Source organism: Rutilus rutilus, assembly GCF_951802725.1.
Source record: "Rutilus rutilus genome assembly, chromosome: 22".
Lineage (NCBI taxonomy): Eukaryota > Metazoa > Chordata > Actinopteri > Cypriniformes > Leuciscidae > Rutilus > Rutilus rutilus.
Genome location: NC_140227.1, coordinates 21,722,221 through 21,742,052, shown reverse-complemented (window position 1 = coordinate 21,742,052; position 19,832 = coordinate 21,722,221). Strand labels below are relative to the sequence as shown.

Sequence of the window (19,832 nt, the reverse complement as noted above, 5' to 3'; positions counted from 1 at the left end):
TATGATTTAAACATATGTTTAAGCATGTTTTTCACAGCCTTAATGATGCTATTTCTCAAAACGTTAGTTGCTTATTGGTGTCTTATAAACTCATGGGATCTTGGCTTGGCAGAAAGCTCCACAAATTTTCTCAGAATTTGAAAGGCTATGCATTGTTTATGAAATATTTTGTCTAATTTAGTCATACTTTCAGGTACCAGTAAGAGTGTGATAGCGCTGTTTAACACGTTTTACTATATTTTTAATACAGATTTTCTCTCACAATCAGTGCAGAATGTGTGAGTAGCTCATCTCCACCTATACATTGGTTTACTCAAAATGCAGTAGCTCAGATTTAATTGCAATCATCGTCATTGTTTGTCAGAGATGAAATTTGTGTCTGCATGTACTGTCATATGATCTGAATCACTGAGGCTGTATTCTTGCTTTGAAGCTCCTGTGCTTGAGCGAGTTTATTTTTATGTTATATGTGACATATGGCTGTGTTCTCTAGTGGCACCAGTCAGTAAATGCTGACACAGGCGAATGAATGCATGAAAGAAGAAGCACCTGTCTTTGTATGTAACCTCACGATCAATGTTATCATCTTGGACCAGTTGCTGCTCATTGAATTTAATAGATTTAATTATGAAAATTGACTCTTTGTGTTGGCAATATTCAGATCAACACAGCATAGACATCACTGAAATGTGTTCAGATAACCTTTAAACAGTTATTATTGGCTTTCTGTGACTTATTGATATAGAGCAAGATCTTAAATATTTGGGAGAGAAGATGAGAATAGGATTGGGAAATGACAGAGCATGAGCATGTGTGCTAAATATCAGCTAGGGCTGGGTATCGTTAAAATGTTTATACCAATACCTTGACTTCGATACCGGTTCCTGAACTATACTTTTTCCGATACCTATTTTATGAAATCTATTTTAACAAGATTACATTACATATTACCTAAAAAAAAAAAAACTTTGGTTTTATTCTTTCAGTTTGTTGACTTTATTTTATAGACTCAATGACTCATAATAGGGTACTGGGAGGCAGAATATATGCCTCACATTCAAGCGCACACATAAAGCTTGCCGCAAAGTACTGGCAAAAGTAGTCTAATGATATTATGAATGTGAAACAATAGCAAGGAGACATTTTAATTGTTTTATTAATAATTTAGTGTTTTCTGAGTCAGTGTTGGCTGCAAAGATGAAATTGACATTGCTGACTCGTCATCTCCGCAGTGACTTTTAAGCTTTCTACAGTATATATTTCTCATGTCTGTGAGTTAATTAGTCTATCAGCGTTTCGCTTCATTTATGTGACGCCCTCCAGTTCTTCTTGCAGTTGAAGACAGAGCAACTTTCTGCTCTTAAGTTTATTCCGTGCACTGTCAAGCACATCAGGTTTGTCGTGTTGCAGCAATTATCTTGATGCTAATATTGCGCGCTGTTAGCATCGAACCTGGTGAAATGTAGCCACACCTTTCCACATCTTTTACATCTATGGGGGTTGGGACGCTTACACATCTTGCTGCATGCTTATTGCCTCACTGACGTTAATGAGATTAACCCCTTAGGTATCGAAATTTGGTACCGAACGACAAGACATTTTTTGATACTCTGTTATCCAGGCAATTCGGTCAGAGCCTTAAAAAGTATTGAACTCGATACCCAGCCCTACCGACAGCTCTACTCAACCTCATGTTGTTCAATTCCTTTAAAGGCACAATATGTAACTTTTTTGCTTTAAAAATAGCAAAAATCACTATATCTATGTTATATATATTTTTTTGTTGTGTACTTACATTATCCCGACTGTTTCCAACAACTTTCAAACCAGGAGAAATTTGTAATTTAATTCGAAGACACGTCCCGTTTCATTTCCGTTTTGTCGCCGTCAGTGGCGTCATATCCGCGTTGTCCCTGGTTTCCGCTCGTACTGCCATAGCAACCAGAGCTATGAACCAGAGCCCTTTGATAGTAACCAAAGCGACAGACGTGGACAACTGTGTAGTTCGCAATGTCTATTTGCACGCGGTTGTTGTTTCATTCAAACATTATGGACCATGGCAAGCAGACTTTGGATAAAAAAGGAGAACTAAAACGAGAATCAATATCAGTGCGGTGTTTTCGAGATGCCTAGAGCTCCCATAGACAGTATATAAACGAGAGCTCCACGTCCGAGACTTCGACCGCTCCTACATGTACTTTATTAAACAGGTGAGCACATTTACATAAAACTAATCAATGTTATATAGTTCAACAATGATAAAATGTTAGAATATGATCTGTATGTTATTCTAATGTTGAACTAGCTTACTGCTAGTCTCATACAAACAAACTAACACATAAATTTCAACACATTCAAATGCAGTTTAGTGTGATAGTTTAATGTTAGACCAAGTGAAACAGCGCTGCGTTACCTCACAAGTTTAATTTGTCTAATAAACTGACCTGTGAGTTGTAATTCTGCACTTGAGTGTAACTTAGTTCGGTAGAATGAAATGTCCATATTCCTTTTATATCCGCGGGACTCGCGTCGCGTGGTGAGCTGATAGCTGTCTCTTAGGAATCTCGAACTGCTTCATATCACAGTCATGATAAAAACATCGATGTATTCAGTCATCCATAAACATTATTAGATCGGTCGGCTTGGCGTTGACGACAAGATCCATAATTCTTAGCAAATGTTGCGTCATCAAACTACGCCTTTGTTATTGTAAAGAGGTTAGCGACCCCTAGCGGCGAAAAAATTACATAGGCCTACTGTACGTTTAAGGAGCATTAAAACCTGGAAATAGGATGTTTTCTTCAGTTGGAATCAGACAGTAGGTGCAGCACCTTGAAGTGAAAATCTCCATGACTCCTATCTCAAACAGCAGAAAGTGAGACCAATGACCGGTTCATGTTCCCCACTCTGGCTCTCAAAGGCGGATGATGAAAGCCCATTGGTTCTGACAGGGCTCTGCTGGGGGGGGGATCATGCTATGACCCTCAAAAATAGCCTACAGGATTTTAAACTCTAGGCTCCGTGTCCCTCAGGATTTTTAGTGCTTATATAAAACAAGTAGGCAAGGGCACCATGTCTGCTGTAAGAGAGATGGACACTTTGTTCTAGGTCTCAAATGGCCGACTCAATAAGCAGTAGAAAGTGAACATGTTGCCGTCTTACTCTACTTTTATTTTCTTGGCACCTGAACTGCTACTACATGAGTACATTCATTGATAGCTATATCAGAAATTAAATGCTCAGTCAATCTCTCTCTCATAATACTCTTCATAATACAATAAGCTTCAATGAAGCGTAACAACATTCCTTCATTGCATTGCTAAAAGTGACATTTTAGAATTAGTAATGGAGGCTTCGGCTCAACTGTTAAACTGTCAACTTGAGATTTTAATCTGTGGCGGAAGTAGTTCTGCACAAAAGAGGGTTTTTAAAAGACTTTCTAAGACCCTTATATATTTTTTTGATTTACTTACACCACTTGTGCCATCGGACAGTTGTATAAAAGCAATATGAGGCCGAAGGCAATCACAGCCGTGATTAGTTAAAAAATAAGTTATTGTATGTTAAATATATTGCTCTTTATTTTTTTGTTTTATATTACTATATTTTTTTTTTGATAAAACATTTTATGCTTTTTACATATTATATATCTTTTGATGTAGGCCGGTAAACAACCACCTATCAGTGGCTTAACCGCTTAACAACAGGATGACAGCCAAGCCAAGGCATTGGCACAACCATTTTCTTCAGAAAGTGTGGAAAATGTAGTTGTCCCCTGCCATTAGATTTCAGTAATGTAGTGCTTGCACAATGCCACACTTTTGAAGAGTCAGTTTAGAACATGTGCTGAATTGCTCACTTCTACCACTCACAACTCCATTGCCGTCAACAGCTTAACTGCACAACCCAGCATGCCTCTGCTGACATTTTATTCACCTTTCATCTTTATATGGAATTATTTAATTCGCTGGCAACAAAAAAACACTTCAAAGCAAAGGTTGAACCCACCAAGGCTTCCCTGTTTCATCTCGGTGTGAAGAGAGCACTCATAAAACTGTCACATCAAACCTAAAAAAAATCATCATATCATTGGTTTCCACTTGCACTGTAAGTATATACAGCCTTCGTCTCTTTGAGTTCTTAATTTGATTAGGAAATAGAGGAAAATGGTTATCATATACTGTACAAGAAAAAATGATAATGTGATTTTTAATAAAGAGTCGTTGATGATCTGAACTTAATGAAGCTGAGACTATAACTGTTTCATTAGTGTTGAGGGCCACTACAAATATCCATCCAACAAGCCATTTTTAGTACAGATCTGGTATTATGGGCCACATAATGAGTGAAGTTGATGAGTTTTAGTGTAATCGGTCTCCATCCCAGCCAGTGAAACTGAAATTACAATTCTTTGGTCTGTGATTGAATTAATTGGCTCATAATCTAATGCGTTCGTTAAATACTTAGACCATTAGACCTTGGTTAAATGTGTTTTAAGCGATCTGGCCCGTTTCCAAGCTCAGATGCTGCACGTCCCTCTGTGACATAGAATAAATACGCACAATGTTTTATCTCCAATATTGAATTGAATGCGCTCACCATTTAAGTGCATTAAGTTTGCATGTACTTTCCAACACCGGAAAGGCAATCAGTCATTAAAATGCTAAATTCACATTACGTCTGATCTGTTGGATGCCCAGATGTCCTCATTTGCATATGCAGCCATTTGTTTCTGTGTAATTTGTGTCAGTGCACTGGGTGATCTCTTCATATGTTCGTAAGAGGATCACTTTTAAGACGGTGTGTTTTGCCTCTGGCAGGAGTGGATAGAACAGGAAATGCAAATGAGCGTGTGGAATATTTATGAGGGGATGGACTGCAGGGACATTGTCTCAGTCCACTAGAGGGAGCATGGAGCTACGGTCACTTTTTCATGATGCATGAATGTGTAACAGCCTGAAGGGTGTGCAGTATTAGTTAACAAAGCTCTTAGAATTCCAGAGCTACTGACAGAAACAACTGGAGATTTTCATAAGGCAGTGTGATTATCTTGAATACGGATAAAGAATGCATGAAAAAAAATGTAGAATAAATGATGATTATTTAGTTATTTTCTTATTTTTATTAAAAACATCCATCCATTGAGTATGGTATATAATATACAAATTACTTTATTAGTTTGAATTAATTATAATATATATATATATATATATATATATATATATATATGTATATGTATGTGCTGATATCTTGCTTTTAATATTGCAGTAATGCTTTTAACAGAACAAACTACTGGCTGTCTAAAAGAAATGAGACGATTCAAGAAGTGTCATTATGATCCACTTTAGGGCGTATGGAACTATAAATATTTGCGATTTGATGTCATCCAGAGCTGGGTGTGAGTTTCGCACCCCGCGTTTCATTGTGCTTGAGCGATTCTCACTGGAGCTGTCCACAGGCAGCTATTGTTCCAGCTTTGATAGAAGGGAAAAAAGGGGCTTTCTGAAGACTTTTGAAAGGAAGCGATCATGATAATACCAGACTAAAAATAGACAAAGATACTCTGTTTTTCTTTTTCCTTTTTTCTCACCAGAAATATGACGAGGGTCATAAATACATTTCCCGGTGCTCCATTTAGCCTTGAATGGGCCACCAGCAGGCAATAATTCCCTCAGTTGTCGCACCGTTTTTTCCTCAGCAAATTGGAAACCATTAACATACTGCTATAAAAGACAGCCTCTACATCGGTTAGTCTGATATAAAGCACTTTTTACATTCTAGATGCTGTTTTATCCTCCTTGCAGATGTATTTCCATAGGCACTGCCTTTGTTTATTTTAAAAAGGTCCAATTGTAATATCAGCCATGCACATATTGGCTTCTCTCAAGCTCGCAGGCAGTTGGGTGTCATGATGCATTGCCCTAGGCTGCTGGACACCTTCTACATCATAGTAGCATGGCAGGATATATCGAGATAAATTAGTCTATCTGCCAAAGCCCAGATAGAGCTCTTCACCGTGATAGCCGTCTCAAAGAGAAGTGATATTGAGGCCACGAAAATATGGCCTACCCTCATCATCTCAGCCTAGACCCCATCTGGCCCCGCATGCCTCGACAACAACTGCAATTACACACCCACCTACCTGCTTGAGACGGCCAAGGCCTCTCGGGGGTCTTTAAGATGGCCTGCAAGCCAAAGCCCTATATTTAGTGCTTATTGGTTTCCGCCAATCAAACCGGAGGAGCACAGATAACGCCACTTCAAGCGTTTTATCGTCAAAACGTATCTCTGACAGGATCATCACCCCATTCACCAGGGGAATTAAAAGAAGACATACAGCTCTGTCGGAAAGGATGTTAACATTTTGAAGAGAAAAGCGGGAAGTAATAAAGTTAGCAGGATGAGTACAGACAAGATGGAGTCTGGGAGTGAAGATCTCTGAGTGCCAGTAACATGATCTCACATCACCATGTTTTGCAGTATTTGTCAGTGCGGTGGGTTGTTCTCAACAAACAAACATGTATTTGTATAGAAATTATTATATATAAAACCAATTATAAAACCAATTGAAGTAGGCAATGTTTTACAAGAAAATACTAGTTCAGTCTTTATACTTCAAAAGGACCGTTCACACCAAGGACGATAACTATAATCATAATTACAACTACAAATTCTTTTTAGAGCCACACCAAAATTCTAATGATAACGACACAGAGGAACGATGTTGTTGAAGACGGTATTAGAATGTTTTTTTTCCCAGCTGATGAATGATAAAAACATTGACAGGCAATCCAGTTATCATTATAGTTATATTTATAGTTATGTTGCTGTGAACTGGCAGTTATAAAAGCATCAGGGACATGGATATGTTTGCACAAGCTCTGCAATTCAGAACTCCAGTCAAGTCACATTACGTTTATTTAAATAGACGTCTGTTTATAATATTAGGGTAGGGGTGTGAATCGTCTTTGGTCTCACGGTTCAATTCGATTACAATTTTAACGTCAACGATTCGATTATCATAATAAAATAATACAAGCAGTCAGATATACGAACTCCCTTTTTATTTGATCCACTCCAAGAAAGAACATTTCCTGAATGTAGTCAAACAAAAGTTAAGTCTGTACACAGCAGACGACAGGAGCGTTTAGAACCAATAAACACTAGTAAAAACTCACTTTAAGCTGTTTCAAACTCTCCAAACAAACTTCACACCTTTTTGCTCTTCCTTTTCGCTTAAAATATATCAGGGGCTTTAGCTGCTAGACTAGCTATGTTTCAAAAACCAACTTGACCACCTATATCCAACATTGTTGCTCCTCCAATCGCGTGACCAGTTTAGACCAGGTAGAAACCATGTTCTAAAAACACAGCTACCAGCTTAAAGGGTAACTAAACCCTAAACCAACTTTTTTTAGTTAATGCTCTGTAAGAATGGGGCTTTATTAGTGCTGTTCACTGATTCAAGTAATTTTTTTAACATTTGTGTTTAAAGTGTTTTAATTTTACAAAATATGGTGTAAAAACGTCTCAGTGCTGCCCTCATCAGGTTGAACAGTGGCTACTGCAGTTGAATTTTCCTATTGGAAGTTGTGGTACACTCTGACGTCAGAGGGTACCAGTTAACCACGCCCTAGCCTACAGAGAGATACATCTCAGATGCACGCCCCCTCTCCACTGGGCTCTGCCCACTTTTCCAGCATTTTTCAAATATTGCCAGTGGGTGGAGTCAAGCTCTGACCAGGGGTTTAGTTACCCTTTAAGCTGTTTTCCTTCAGGGAAGGCAGTGTTTATTGAATTGATATAAAGGTACCTCTAGTCTAAGCTTTTGTTTTTTTCACTGGTACATTTAATAAACCTGCTCTCTATTTCACTAGAAAATCTATCTTTGAAGAGACATCGGGTCCGGCGGATAAAACATTACAATAAAGCAAACATAGTTATATAATCCGTTCTTATGTATATCAAAACAGTCCCTAAGACCGTGAAACCAAACTGTATTTACACAGCTGGTGCCTCTGTGTGAAATAATCACTGGTGTGCTTTTTCTGCATTTTACTGTACCATATCCGAGTAATGCACCTATCCAACAATCACAAAGAATGTATGTTTAGATTGTATACATGGCATAAAATGTGTATATAACTTCAGAATTGAACAATTGTTTTTACTGCTTCCTAACAATGGTAATTTTACAGTATTTTTATTTTATTTATTTTTTTACAGACACATTCATATTTGTCTTAATACATCTAAAAGGTATTTTAGCTATATTGTTCATCAGCTACCAATATTGTAGTATATATTGAAACTTTAGAGCTCAGACTTGTATTTGTAATTTAAAATTTTTATTACAAATTGTGAAGTGCTCACATAATGCAGTTGTATTGATTAAATAAAAAAGAATAAAAAATCCAGCTTTGCCATCACAGGAATAAATTACATTTTAAAGTTGGAAACAGTTGTTTTAAATTGTAATAATAGTTCACAAAATTACTGTTTTTACTGCAGTATTTGGCTATTTTGCAGCCTTGGTGAGCATAAGAGACATCCAGTTTCCTGCAAGGCTGGTGATAACATCCCTTAGAAAGAAACTGCTTTTCATGCATTTTCGTGCAATCGTGCATTACATATACATAGGCTTTAATTACCACAAATCTATCAGTTTGAGATTTCCCTTGCGTTCCCTTGAGCGTCATTCATGAATATGATGCCCTATATCGTAAAACTAGCTTTCGTGTGGCTGTGCCTGTGCCTAGGGGCCATTAACTGGTGTTGAGTTCTCGCAGAGCATCGGTTCATTAATAGCAGTGTGTGGCATGTGCTCCCTCGGATGCTGACCGCTGTCATTACCTCCGGAGAGCCGTGTGGCTCATTTACTGGGGACGTGGAGCACAGCTGGGTCCTGAAAAGCGAACACCTGGTGTACAAAGACTAATGGATGGCTTTAGCCCCCCATTAAAGCTTTGTTTCTTCAAGTCTTAAGTCTTCAAGTTATATTTTTAGCCTATAAGATATATGTATAGATGAGGATATATAGGATATATATCAGTCTAAATGCCTCGGTCCTGTGTGGAAGAAGACAATCTCAGTCTCAGCCAACCGGATGATGGATGTATCCTTGTCTGTTTAATGGGCAAGCTCCATTCCCCCCCATCCCCCCCGAACCCCCTTACAAAACGGGCCCCTAAACTACCCACAAGACAAAAGAGCTGTTTGCTAAGACTCATTACTGAGGAAAAAGGGGCATGTGTGGCCATACTTGTGTTCTCTAATGTTTATGGGTTTTAAACAAGTAAAAGGTACATAAAATTAAATGCAATTCCGAGTTAAATTGCAGAAAGGCGGAGTGTGGATGGTTTTTAAGTGAACTGACTGTCTTGGCTGGCAGTACTAGTCATAAAACATTTGGATCACCCAAGAACTAATGAATCAAAACCCTTTTGGAAATGGTTGGAAAGATATTTGGTCCTTTGGTTAAGTCCTTCATATTCTTAAAAAAAAATCTATATATCTAAATGATTTTGCTAAATGATGCATGTTTTTATTGTTTACCATGTGACTTTTTGTGCTTTGGCAATCAAACAGCATGAATGCTCAACTCTATAGAGCTCTGTTTGGCTGCTAGTGTCATTAAGCATTTCTCACTTTACACTTGCACAAAGAAATCCCTGATCTGTTGTACCAATCTATAGCGAGAGGACTGTGTGTTTTGTTTAAATGCCAGGCTGTGGATGGATTTGAGAGAGTTTAGAGGGCGTGAGAGGGAGCAGAAAGATCCGGTCCGTGTGCAGGGGCTTCAGTAGTTCGCATAATGACAAGCATCCCAAACACACACACATATGAGTATGTTGATATTCTCTAGAGAAATGAGCGCCTACAGGGTTTGGTGATTACTGGTCATGCTACCTTGAAATAGATTGCTCGAATGTGCTATCATGGGTTTAAATATACCTCTTTCAGTGCATTCAATTTCCATGACATTGTGGTCACATCTCATTTGCTTTCTCTAGATATTCAGGTTCAGACTCGGCTCATGCACAATAATGTTTCTGTATCTTTGCTAATTTCAAAGCTTTTTGACATTACTTCCCTCTTTTCATTGTTTTTAGTCTGTATCAGTGTAATACTGGTTGACCAATAACATGTCTAATGTCCTTTTTAACATCAAGATATGCGTTTTTTTTTATATATATACAATTTGTTAATAATCTTTTAGCTTTTTTGCAGTTCTGTAGTGACAAATATCTTGTTAAATGTACAAATATTCCAAAAAATTGTTTAAAAACATATTGTTTAAAACTAGGCAAAGTGTAGCATGCCACATTGCTGTTACTGCTTGAAATGTTCATGAACTTTGTCATCAAGATTTTAGGATAAAATGTATGTTTATGGGAAAGATTATTATAGGTGTTGCTAGTCTTTCTTTTTCACAATCTTTAATTATCTTTTAGCTTTTTTGCAGGTCACTTATAGTGTCCTGTTCTGTAAGAAATAAATGTCTATAGGTAAATTTTCTCCATAAATTACTAAATTTAACTCTTCAATTAATATTTGGTCACAAAACCTGCATATATGATCATTTATTTGGGAAACAAAACCGTTTCTTAAGTGCATGCCACTCTACATTTACCACTTGAAATTTCAAGTTAGCTACATGTAAACTTGCTTTTGCATTTTATCCAATTTACCCCGAGCAAAACTAAAATCAGTGGCCTCTCTGACTTTTTGACCACGCCCACTCTCTCACTCTCAGCCAATCAGCATCATCTTAAGGCTTCCATTTAGCATTTTATCGCCAGTGATCCCGTATCATGGCAACGGGCATCAGCATATCAGAGTGAGGTTGTAAATCAGCCAGCTTGTGTTTGGTGAGCGTCAGTCCCTGCTGATCACCATGTGCTTCTAGTGATTAGCACTGCTCAACACACACACATGGCTGGCAAAGGGAGTGCACCATCAGATAAAGCATAATTAATACGGGCCGGGCAGGGGGGTGTAGGGGGCTTTGTGGTTGCGGTGAAGCACGGTGGAGCTGGACTTTGTCATCGGCACTGATAGACAATGGAAGCAGCTGTAATTCAAAAGTGAGGGAAAAGCTTTCCTTTTTTTATTCTGTTTGGACTGTTTGTGCTGGATTAGAGCTAGAGGAATTACAGTTATATTTCTCACACACACTTTTGTCATCCCTGAAGCGGTGGAGAGTCGTACACATGGTGTGTGTGACTTCATTGGGGGTGTGAGAGACATCACAAAGGGTGTTACTATTCATGCTGAAAGGATTTACAGCCACCGCCGAGGCCCTGTCTTACGTTGATCTACGGGATGTTTGGCATATTCACCGTCACTCAAACACCTCTGAGTCAGGTGTGATGGTGCAACCATGTGCATTTCAACTCTTTATGCAGGCTAGCAGGGATGTGATAGGCTAAATCACAGAACGCGTCGGTTTCTTGCTCAAGACAATGTTGAAGCTCAAGACATTTTGTTTGGATTACTGGCAGTTTCTTTGCTTGCAGCCTCTCAATGGCTTCTATAAAAGGTAAGAAGAGTCTTTGTTCTCTATTGCTTTTATAATAAAATATGACTTGAATGAAGGTATTATCAGCTTATGGTAATGTGTTGTTATTGTTCTACTAAAATTCATTTCCAATTAAAGATGCTTTTATTGTTGGAGTAGTTTAATGCATGTATTGTTCTCATTCAGTAGCAGTTTTCAGATCAGCTCAATAAAGCCTTTACAGGCTGTTATTCAGTCAGCGAAGAGCTGTGACTGACCTCAGATCAGTGTATCTTTGTGTTATTGTGAGTTAAGGGCTTCAAAGCTGAGGTTGCAGTGAGCTCTATTGTGTTTCTGTGACCTGACAAGCGTTTCCATCACAGATTTGATCCTCTATTGTGGGGCATGGTACCCCCCTCAAGCCCTTGTTTTGTCCGGTGCTCTATCATTGCTTGAGGATAGTCTTCTGTCTTATGTCCAGGAGATCTTTGAGCTTTGGTTTTAAGTCGACGTGAAATTTTAAGCAGTGCCCGACAATGTGACATGCTATATTTAATTTAAAACTATTTAAAACTAAATTCTTGCATTAATATACTTATGAACAAATATTAACTGAGATACTGCATGGAATATTTGTTCATTTAAAAATGTATTCATCATTAATTATTATTTTGATATTTATTTTAATAAATTATATTTTGAAATGTTTTTTTTTTTTTTTTACTTATTTATGACAAGATTTAATGGCTATTTTTTTTTTTTTTTTTTAGTTAAAAGTAGTTATTATTAGTATATTTTATTTAGTGGCTACATTAATTTCTTCAAAGTTGTCATTATTGATACCTGCAGGCCTGACGTTTATGGGTCTCCCCCTCTTCCCGTTCCTATGACCACCGTGGTGTTGCGCTTAACCTTTGCTGACTAAGGCATCCGGGTGTCTCTGACTCAGGAAATCCCCTGTCAACTGTTCCTGCTGACCTTCTCTCCTAACCGTGTCCTTCAATTGACTGCTGTAATCAGTGGAAACTGCGCAGTTCACACAACGTGGCCTTTGTGTGCTTTGCAATGCCTTCAATCAAACACAATATACAGTGTCGTTGGCGACTTTCAACCTCACATTTGAAACAAAACTGAAGAAACAAAAGAGAAAAATCCCCCTTTATTTTTGTCCCAATATAACATATGGTAGACAGTCAGCGTAGGTGTTTCAGAACAGAATTACTCAGCTGGTACTGTCAGGGAAGGAGCGGCCCAATAAAACCTCTTTAGAGCACATTAAAATGATTCATAAGCTTTGACATTTAAGTTTTTGTTGGGGAAACAATCACATTGATAATGGAATCAGACGTATATTCAGTTGTCACATCAGAAACAGGCTTTTTACCCTATCATCGCATTCTCTAAATTATTCAATGAAAAACTTCCCTTTTGGATAAAGGTACCTCAAATATCTGCATTAATGTACATTATTTAGTGGCGCTGGCCCTTTAAGACTGGAATGACACATTAAATGACGCTTATGCAGGTGCTTCACTGATTAATATAATACATACAATCATTACTGTAGATATTCTTTATTGCTGATTACACTGCTTTGTTTATTAAACTCTTCTGCCTTTGCGGTATGTTACTGCATGCAGGAACTACATGTAGTTTAGAAATTGTATTCCGTGGCATTTTCAACTATCATAGTTTACCACAGAGTGGGACGAACACAGCATCAATTCCATATGCAAATTAGCAGAGCAAGTCATTAATATTCCCCTCAGTTGCTGATGTGGGCGTAGACATCCCAGACTGGAATGTTTTTTGAAGTCTGGAGTCCTTCACGCTGAATCCTTAAAAAGAGCAAGATTTGTTCTTTCCTGCTGTGGTCATTTTTGAAAGCAGACTCACCTTTTATGGAGCTTTTTGCTTGTAATTGTGGTGAAGCAAAGGCATTTTCATATTTCATTTGTGTAAATAGGAGTGAACTGTATGTTCCCATTGCTCAACTGGCGGAGAATGACTCTAGCAGCGCCAAGCTCATGGGTTCGATTCCCAGTAACCGCACAAATGTATAGCTTGAATGCACTGGATAGTGTTTGCCAGGGTGTAAATATAACTACAGTGTTCCAGCATGTATTCATAAACATGTTCATTGCTAGTGTTTAATTTGGTAGTTTTGTGTTATGTCAAGCAGTTGACTTGAATTTTACTCAAAATCTTAAAATTTTGGTCTCAAATTCAAATATAAAATTTGAATTTGGCTTTTTATTGTTATTATTATACACTATGGTGCTGTTTGGGTGATTTGGACATTGTGTAAGCATTACTTTAGTCTGTCCTAGTGTTTAGGATAATGTTGATGATGGTTATGGTGAATGCCTTGAAATAACATGAAGTGGTTTTGTTGCAATAACAATCTAAATTTACATTATCCTGCCTATTACATGTTTGCTTACAAAGTAAATATTGATTTGTCTTTTAATTATTTTAGTATGTCAGATGGAGACCACACAGAGATATTTACACTGTCATAAATAAAGCCATAGTCATAAATTCATTTTGACTTCAATTGAGGTTATTAGCTGTCAGCTTTAATAGCGATACATCAGCCCTTTACTTTATGATGGACGTAAAGCTGGGTTATGTTTGTTTGTGTGCTCTCTGTCTTGAATTGTAATGCTTTTGTCCAAATTGCATTTTGTTCAGTCTTTTGCTGCCAAGAAGCTGGAGGCTACAGAAAGCATGTCTGTGTGTGCCAGTGTGAATGTCCGCTTTTTTCTGTCTCGAAGCCTATGTGTTGGACAGTAATTAGATAAAGAGAGGGTGTTTTTTGGAGGATATGGCAGTCTTCAGGGAAGTATTCTGATGTCAGTTACAGAAACAGCAAAACAACAAGGCTGCTTTAGAAAGGTGCTGCTAATTATTACTATCCTTTTGAAAAAGTGATTGTTTTCCTCAGCGTGTGAAATGTCAGGCATTTTACAGTTGACATGGAAAGCGAGCAGACTTGGATTTTTCATTCGCTGAATGAAATTGCTTTCATAATATTTAGTTGTATATTTCCTATGGAAAAATGAACACCATGTTTTTCAACCTCCAGAATCCTGGTATTTTTTAAAAATGTGGTACAGTTTAAAAGTTATGACTTTGGTCTTAGAATTTGCCTTAAAAGTCCTTATATAATCAAAACTAACTCTAGTTCATCCACCTCTGAAACAACTTTCCTTTTCAGATGATCAGATTTTGTTTCACCTTTCTAAAATCTAGCCAATGGTTAGCACAATATTTCAATTTATATTGTCAATATGGAATACTAAATAACTACACCACTGTTAGATTTTAAAAAAGTACTTTTATTCCGCAAGAATGCATTAAATTAATCAAAATGACAGTAAAGACATTTATAATGTTATAAAAGATTTCTATTTCTAGTTTAGAAATGTTCTATTCATCAAAGAATCCTAAAAAAAATTCAACATTGATAATAATAAGAAATGTTTCTTGAGCACTGAATCAGCTTATTACAATGATAATAGGATTGAGTGACTAAATTACAATTTAATATATTGAAATAGAAATCAGTTATTTGAAATTGAAATAATATTTCATAATATTACTGCCTTGGTGAGCAAAAGTTTCTTTCTAAAACTTTTGAACAGCAGTGTATTTACAGTATATACTTTAGTCTTCTGTTAAATGGTTGTTTTCTCAGATAGTTTTCCTCATACATTTTAAGTTGACCTCACAAAGTAAACTCTGTTATATAAAACAGCAGTAAAATGTTTTAATATTCTCCCTCCATGTAAATTACAATGGACAGCCGGCAATTTAACCTGAAGGTCGTGGAAGCATTTCAGAACCAAAGAGGAAGAGAACAGAGCCAAACAAAAACAAATGTTATCGTCTGAAATCGATCTCACCGTATACGTTTCACTCATCTGTATTTGCAGAACTTAAAGCCAACCTAAAGTTCATTTTAAAACTTTCCTGACTTGTTTGATTTCTCTGTTTCTGCACAGTTTCTTCACTGGCTCCTGTCCCGTGTTTCTTCTTCATGACTTTTCGCATGTGTATGCCAGTGTTGGTGCGTAAGGCTTTAAGTTACAGTTTTTGAAGGTAATCCATTTCCATGGAGTGTGCCAAGCCTTTACTCCAATGACAGGCTTTGATTATGATCTCATAGCCTCCTGCAGCACTGTTCTCCAGGATAAATCTGGCCCCACTCAGCTCAACAGCTTCAGTATTTTTACATAAAAATTCCATTACGACACTCGTTTAATGCTATTGAGACCAATTAACTACATCTACAAGTCATAGTTGAGGGTGCAAACACTGGTCAGACCCTCCCTGGCCTCCTTAGGGAGACGTGTCACACTTGGCGCAAGTGTTGGCTGAACGGGCCTGCCTGTTCCCTTTGACACAGACCTCCAAATGAAATGACTCGCACTACGAGGGGATGACAGGAGGAGTGCGTCTGCTTGAGGAGAACGAGTGCATCCGGCTGTGTCTCTGATAGCATACTCCATTCCTCGGCTAGCATGGGAACCTCAGATTGCTGTTAGACAACTTCTCAGAGGGGGACATTTGGGTATGGCTACATAAACAAAGCTAAAGATGCCTATGCTTTAGAAGCAGCAACAACTGCTGTAACTTGAACTGGGGGGGGATGAATTAGTGTTTTTTTTTTTTTTACTCTTTCAGCACTTCAAGCGTAGCACGCTGTTTGTGGTTGAGAGAAGGGAAAGAGGAAGGAGCGGCTAGTCTGGATGATTGGAGTTGAGTTGAGTCAAGTAGCACATGAGCTCCACTGTATTTTCTTCTCCTTCTTTTTGGATCTACCCCACCTTGTTTTGAAGACCCTCATCGAGCAGCCAGGCAGGAAATGCCCTCATGTTGAATCTGATGTGGAAATACTGCATTTCAGTTCGTACCATAAGGTAGGAGATCTTTAAATCAGGTGGAGATAAGTGCATGACGTTCTTCTCCTGCAGAACACCTGTTCTGTCCATTCATTTCTGATGATTTGGCTCTATCAAAGAGAGTGTTTGATGCCAGGAGAAATCAGGTTAGGCTGTGATGTGGTCACGTTATAAGTGCAGTACAATGTAAAAAATGATTTTTCAAGTTGTAAATAAAAGGAGTATGTTTTACAAGAAAATACTAGGCTATTTCTGTTTTTCTACTTCCAAATTTCACATCTAATTCAAGGTGTTATTTGCTGGGGGGGGTTGTAATTGTTTGTGAAAAGTTCAAATTGTTTCTACTCCAAAAGTTTAGGATGTTTTATAGATATTTTTTGTTGTATTTTATGTGAAGTACTCTGGTATTTTGTTCCATATGTGTTTTTGTCATTGAAATAAAGTTTTATATGTGTTTCCTTGCAATCAGAAATGCAACAAGATGTAATGAATGCTCTCGGCATAAACACGAAGCACATCTTGTTTACTTTAATGGCTTAGTTTGTTCTTTATATTTGATATTATGTACTATTATTCTGTAATTTGGAGTAGTACAGTTACATCATTAATAGCTCAACAGGACTGCGTGTTTCCACCCAACTTGGCTAAAATTAGTGACTAGAGGCTCTGAGTCAGGCCACTTCATTCACCACAGTGTAGCCAACCAGTTTTCCGGGGCTCTGTAATTTTCTCCCTAGCATTTGGTGAGCCACAGACTCAACTCTGTTTTGGAACTGAATCTTCTGAATCATGCTTTACTTTACATTTGTTTTGTAGTGGAAGTGTAAAGGCGTTTTTGCATATATTCAGATCTCCACTTTCAGACATTTCCCATTTCCTCCATATCCACAGACATACAGCACTCTCTCACAGTTGTCTTCTTGTTGTTGCCCTTGGTGTTCTTCCCAACATCGTCTCCTGTGGATCTAATTGGGGCGTGCATACTGGATAGATCAGGGAATAGCTTGCATGAAGATGAAACTCCTGTCATCATGTGTTTCAATGTACCAGAATTAAATGAATTAGCTATTTTGTCAGAATCTCTAGCGTAGCACACAAACAAATGATTCATGAGCCAGTTCTGTTTAGTGATTCAAAAACGTACAGCAGAACCAGTGTAGCCAAATTTCTAAAGCAATCGTCTCTTCTGAGATGTTTATTTTAATGAATAGTTCAAAAGCGGATGGATGGATGGATGGATGGATGGATGGATGGATGGATGGATGGATGGATGGATGGATGGATGGATGGATGGATGGATGGATGGATGGATGGATGGATGGATGGATGGATGGATGGATGGATGGATGGATGGATGGATGGATGGATGGATGGATGGATAGATAGATAGATAGATAGATAGATAGATAGATAGATAGATAGATAGATAGATAGATAGATAGATAGATAGATAGATAGATAGATAGATAGATAGATTCTATTGAATTGAATGAAATTGATTAAAATCAAATGTTTGTAAATCCGAATTGGTTCTCACGATGCGGAATGTAGGAAAAACGTGAAGTAGAGCTGATGACAAAGGCTGAGATTTTCAGTGAATAATGACTTCATTTAGCAAATTATGACACAATTTTCATTTCTGAGTCAACCGTTCCTTTAAATGGCATGATTTTCTATTGCACAACACCATCATTACACTTTTTCTAAAATGAGACTTCTGGAACTAGAAAGGGTCTTTGGCAGGGAAATGAACCGCTGCTGGTGTTTTAGGGGGATTTTGATTATAGTGTTCCTGTATGCTAGAGCTCCATGATCTCTGCTTTCAGACTCTCCCTGTTGGGTGTCTCGTAGCAGGGTTCTCAGGTTCTCCTTAGTTTCATTTCCGGCTGTTCATTTCTGCCTGTCTGCTGTCATCTGTAGAATGAGCTCACTCTATATCTCATTTCACAATGAAAAAATGTCTCCTCATCGGCCTTCAGGGCACAAACCCAGGACAAGTGCCTTCTTCCAGGAATTTTTTTTTTTTTTTTTTTTGTGTGTACTATCTCAGATGTCTGATTCGAAAGGAATCTGTAGTTTGTTAAACCCCCTGTGGTGTTTTATCAAGGCTAAAGGAAATTGCTTTTTGGAAGTGCTTATAACTTCAAAATTTTTGGCTGTTTTAAAATAAAGGTCTTGTGAAATTGTAGATGTCAGGCAACCTGATCCGGCAGTGTAAACTAGCACACCAGTGGAAGCACAGTCTATTATTAATTTACATTGCACGGCTTGCAGTTGAGTCTGAAGGTGCCCGTCTTGTCCTGTTCAGCTTGCTGTCATTCCTTCTCTAACACCGTGTAGTATCAGAGAAATAGTTGTCCTTTCCTTGAGTCGAGGATTTTATGAATCTCCCAGTTATGGAGTGTTTCCTATGGGTCGTCTGACTGGCTGTCTGCATCTGTTTTTTTTCCACCGTGCGTCACCAGACATTTGCAGGTATTTTCCAAGCCTTTGGCGGGAGTTCTCAGGGCCGACCTGTTTGCTGGAGCCTGTGTTATGTAAAGGATTCTCCCAGGCTTTTCTGCTCTCTGTGCTCGAGGAACCTTAAACAGACTTCAGAAAGTTGCTCAGACTTTGCTGCTTTTAGACTTTTTTTAGACGACACCTGAACAGATCAACGTGAGAGATTTGAGTTCGGTATTCAGAGGAGACACTTGGATTTTTCAAGTGGGCAAACGACAGCAAAAAGACAGCAGCACTTCTGTAGACAGATCTCTGAACTGTCTGTGGGTGAGTAAGCAATTCTTTCTGATTCACGGCCTCTCGGCTGGATGGGAAACTGCACCGCAATGTGGGGAGAGTTTACAAGTGGAGCCCTCAAATTTTGTTGAACTTGTTCAGTCATTTGCTTGTATGAGTCACATATCTATCTATCTTCCTTCCTTCCGTCCGTCCGTCTGTCAGTTTGTCTCTCTGTCTGTCTTTAACTGGTCAAACATATCTATTATCTATCTATATTTTCTTTTTAGAGTAACATTGTTTTCTCCACCAAGTAGTGTATAATTGACATTTCATATTTCAAGATGAGAAAATTCATTATTTAATCATTTTTCCTCATTGACAAACATGTCAACACAAGTGAAGGCACTGTTCCCGTTTTCTTCTGACACAGCGCCAATATTCTTATTAGCATCTATTAATATTTCAGAGCGAGGGTTGCAGTTTACACTGAGTAATTAGGTTGCATTTGGCAATATAACCACATGACACATTCTTTGGTTTGATGGATTGCTGTTTTATTTCGAGGAGCAGTAGGACAGTCACTTTTGTGTTCTTTGAATCTCTAATGTGGTTTATTTTTCAATTGATTAAATGGTTTTCACATCAGCGTATTTTTTGCTCTTCTAGTTATCCGATCTGAATGAGCTTGAGAGTAGGCCTACTCA

At 38.0% G+C, this 19,832-nt stretch overlaps 1 protein-coding gene across 8 annotated transcripts in view; it reads left to right on the top strand.

Moving 5' to 3' along the window:
- iqsec1b (IQ motif and Sec7 domain ArfGEF 1b) overlaps positions 1 to 19,832 on the top strand; it is a 176,471-nt gene that overhangs the window by 102,354 nt on the left and 54,285 nt on the right. The window contains exon 1 of one of the 8 annotated variants that reach the window (XM_084395311.1): positions 11,419 to 11,542. The exons of 6 other annotated variants lie outside the window; for them this stretch is intronic. In XM_084395311.1, the coding sequence (XP_084251437.1) occupies positions 11,466 to 11,542 (77 nt within the window). In that variant the 5' untranslated portion in view covers positions 11,419 to 11,465. Of the gene's footprint in view, positions 1 to 11,418; positions 11,543 to 15,931; positions 16,426 to 19,832 lie in introns of those variants that run through there. One more of the 8 variants, XM_084395313.1, reaches the window with a different exon arrangement.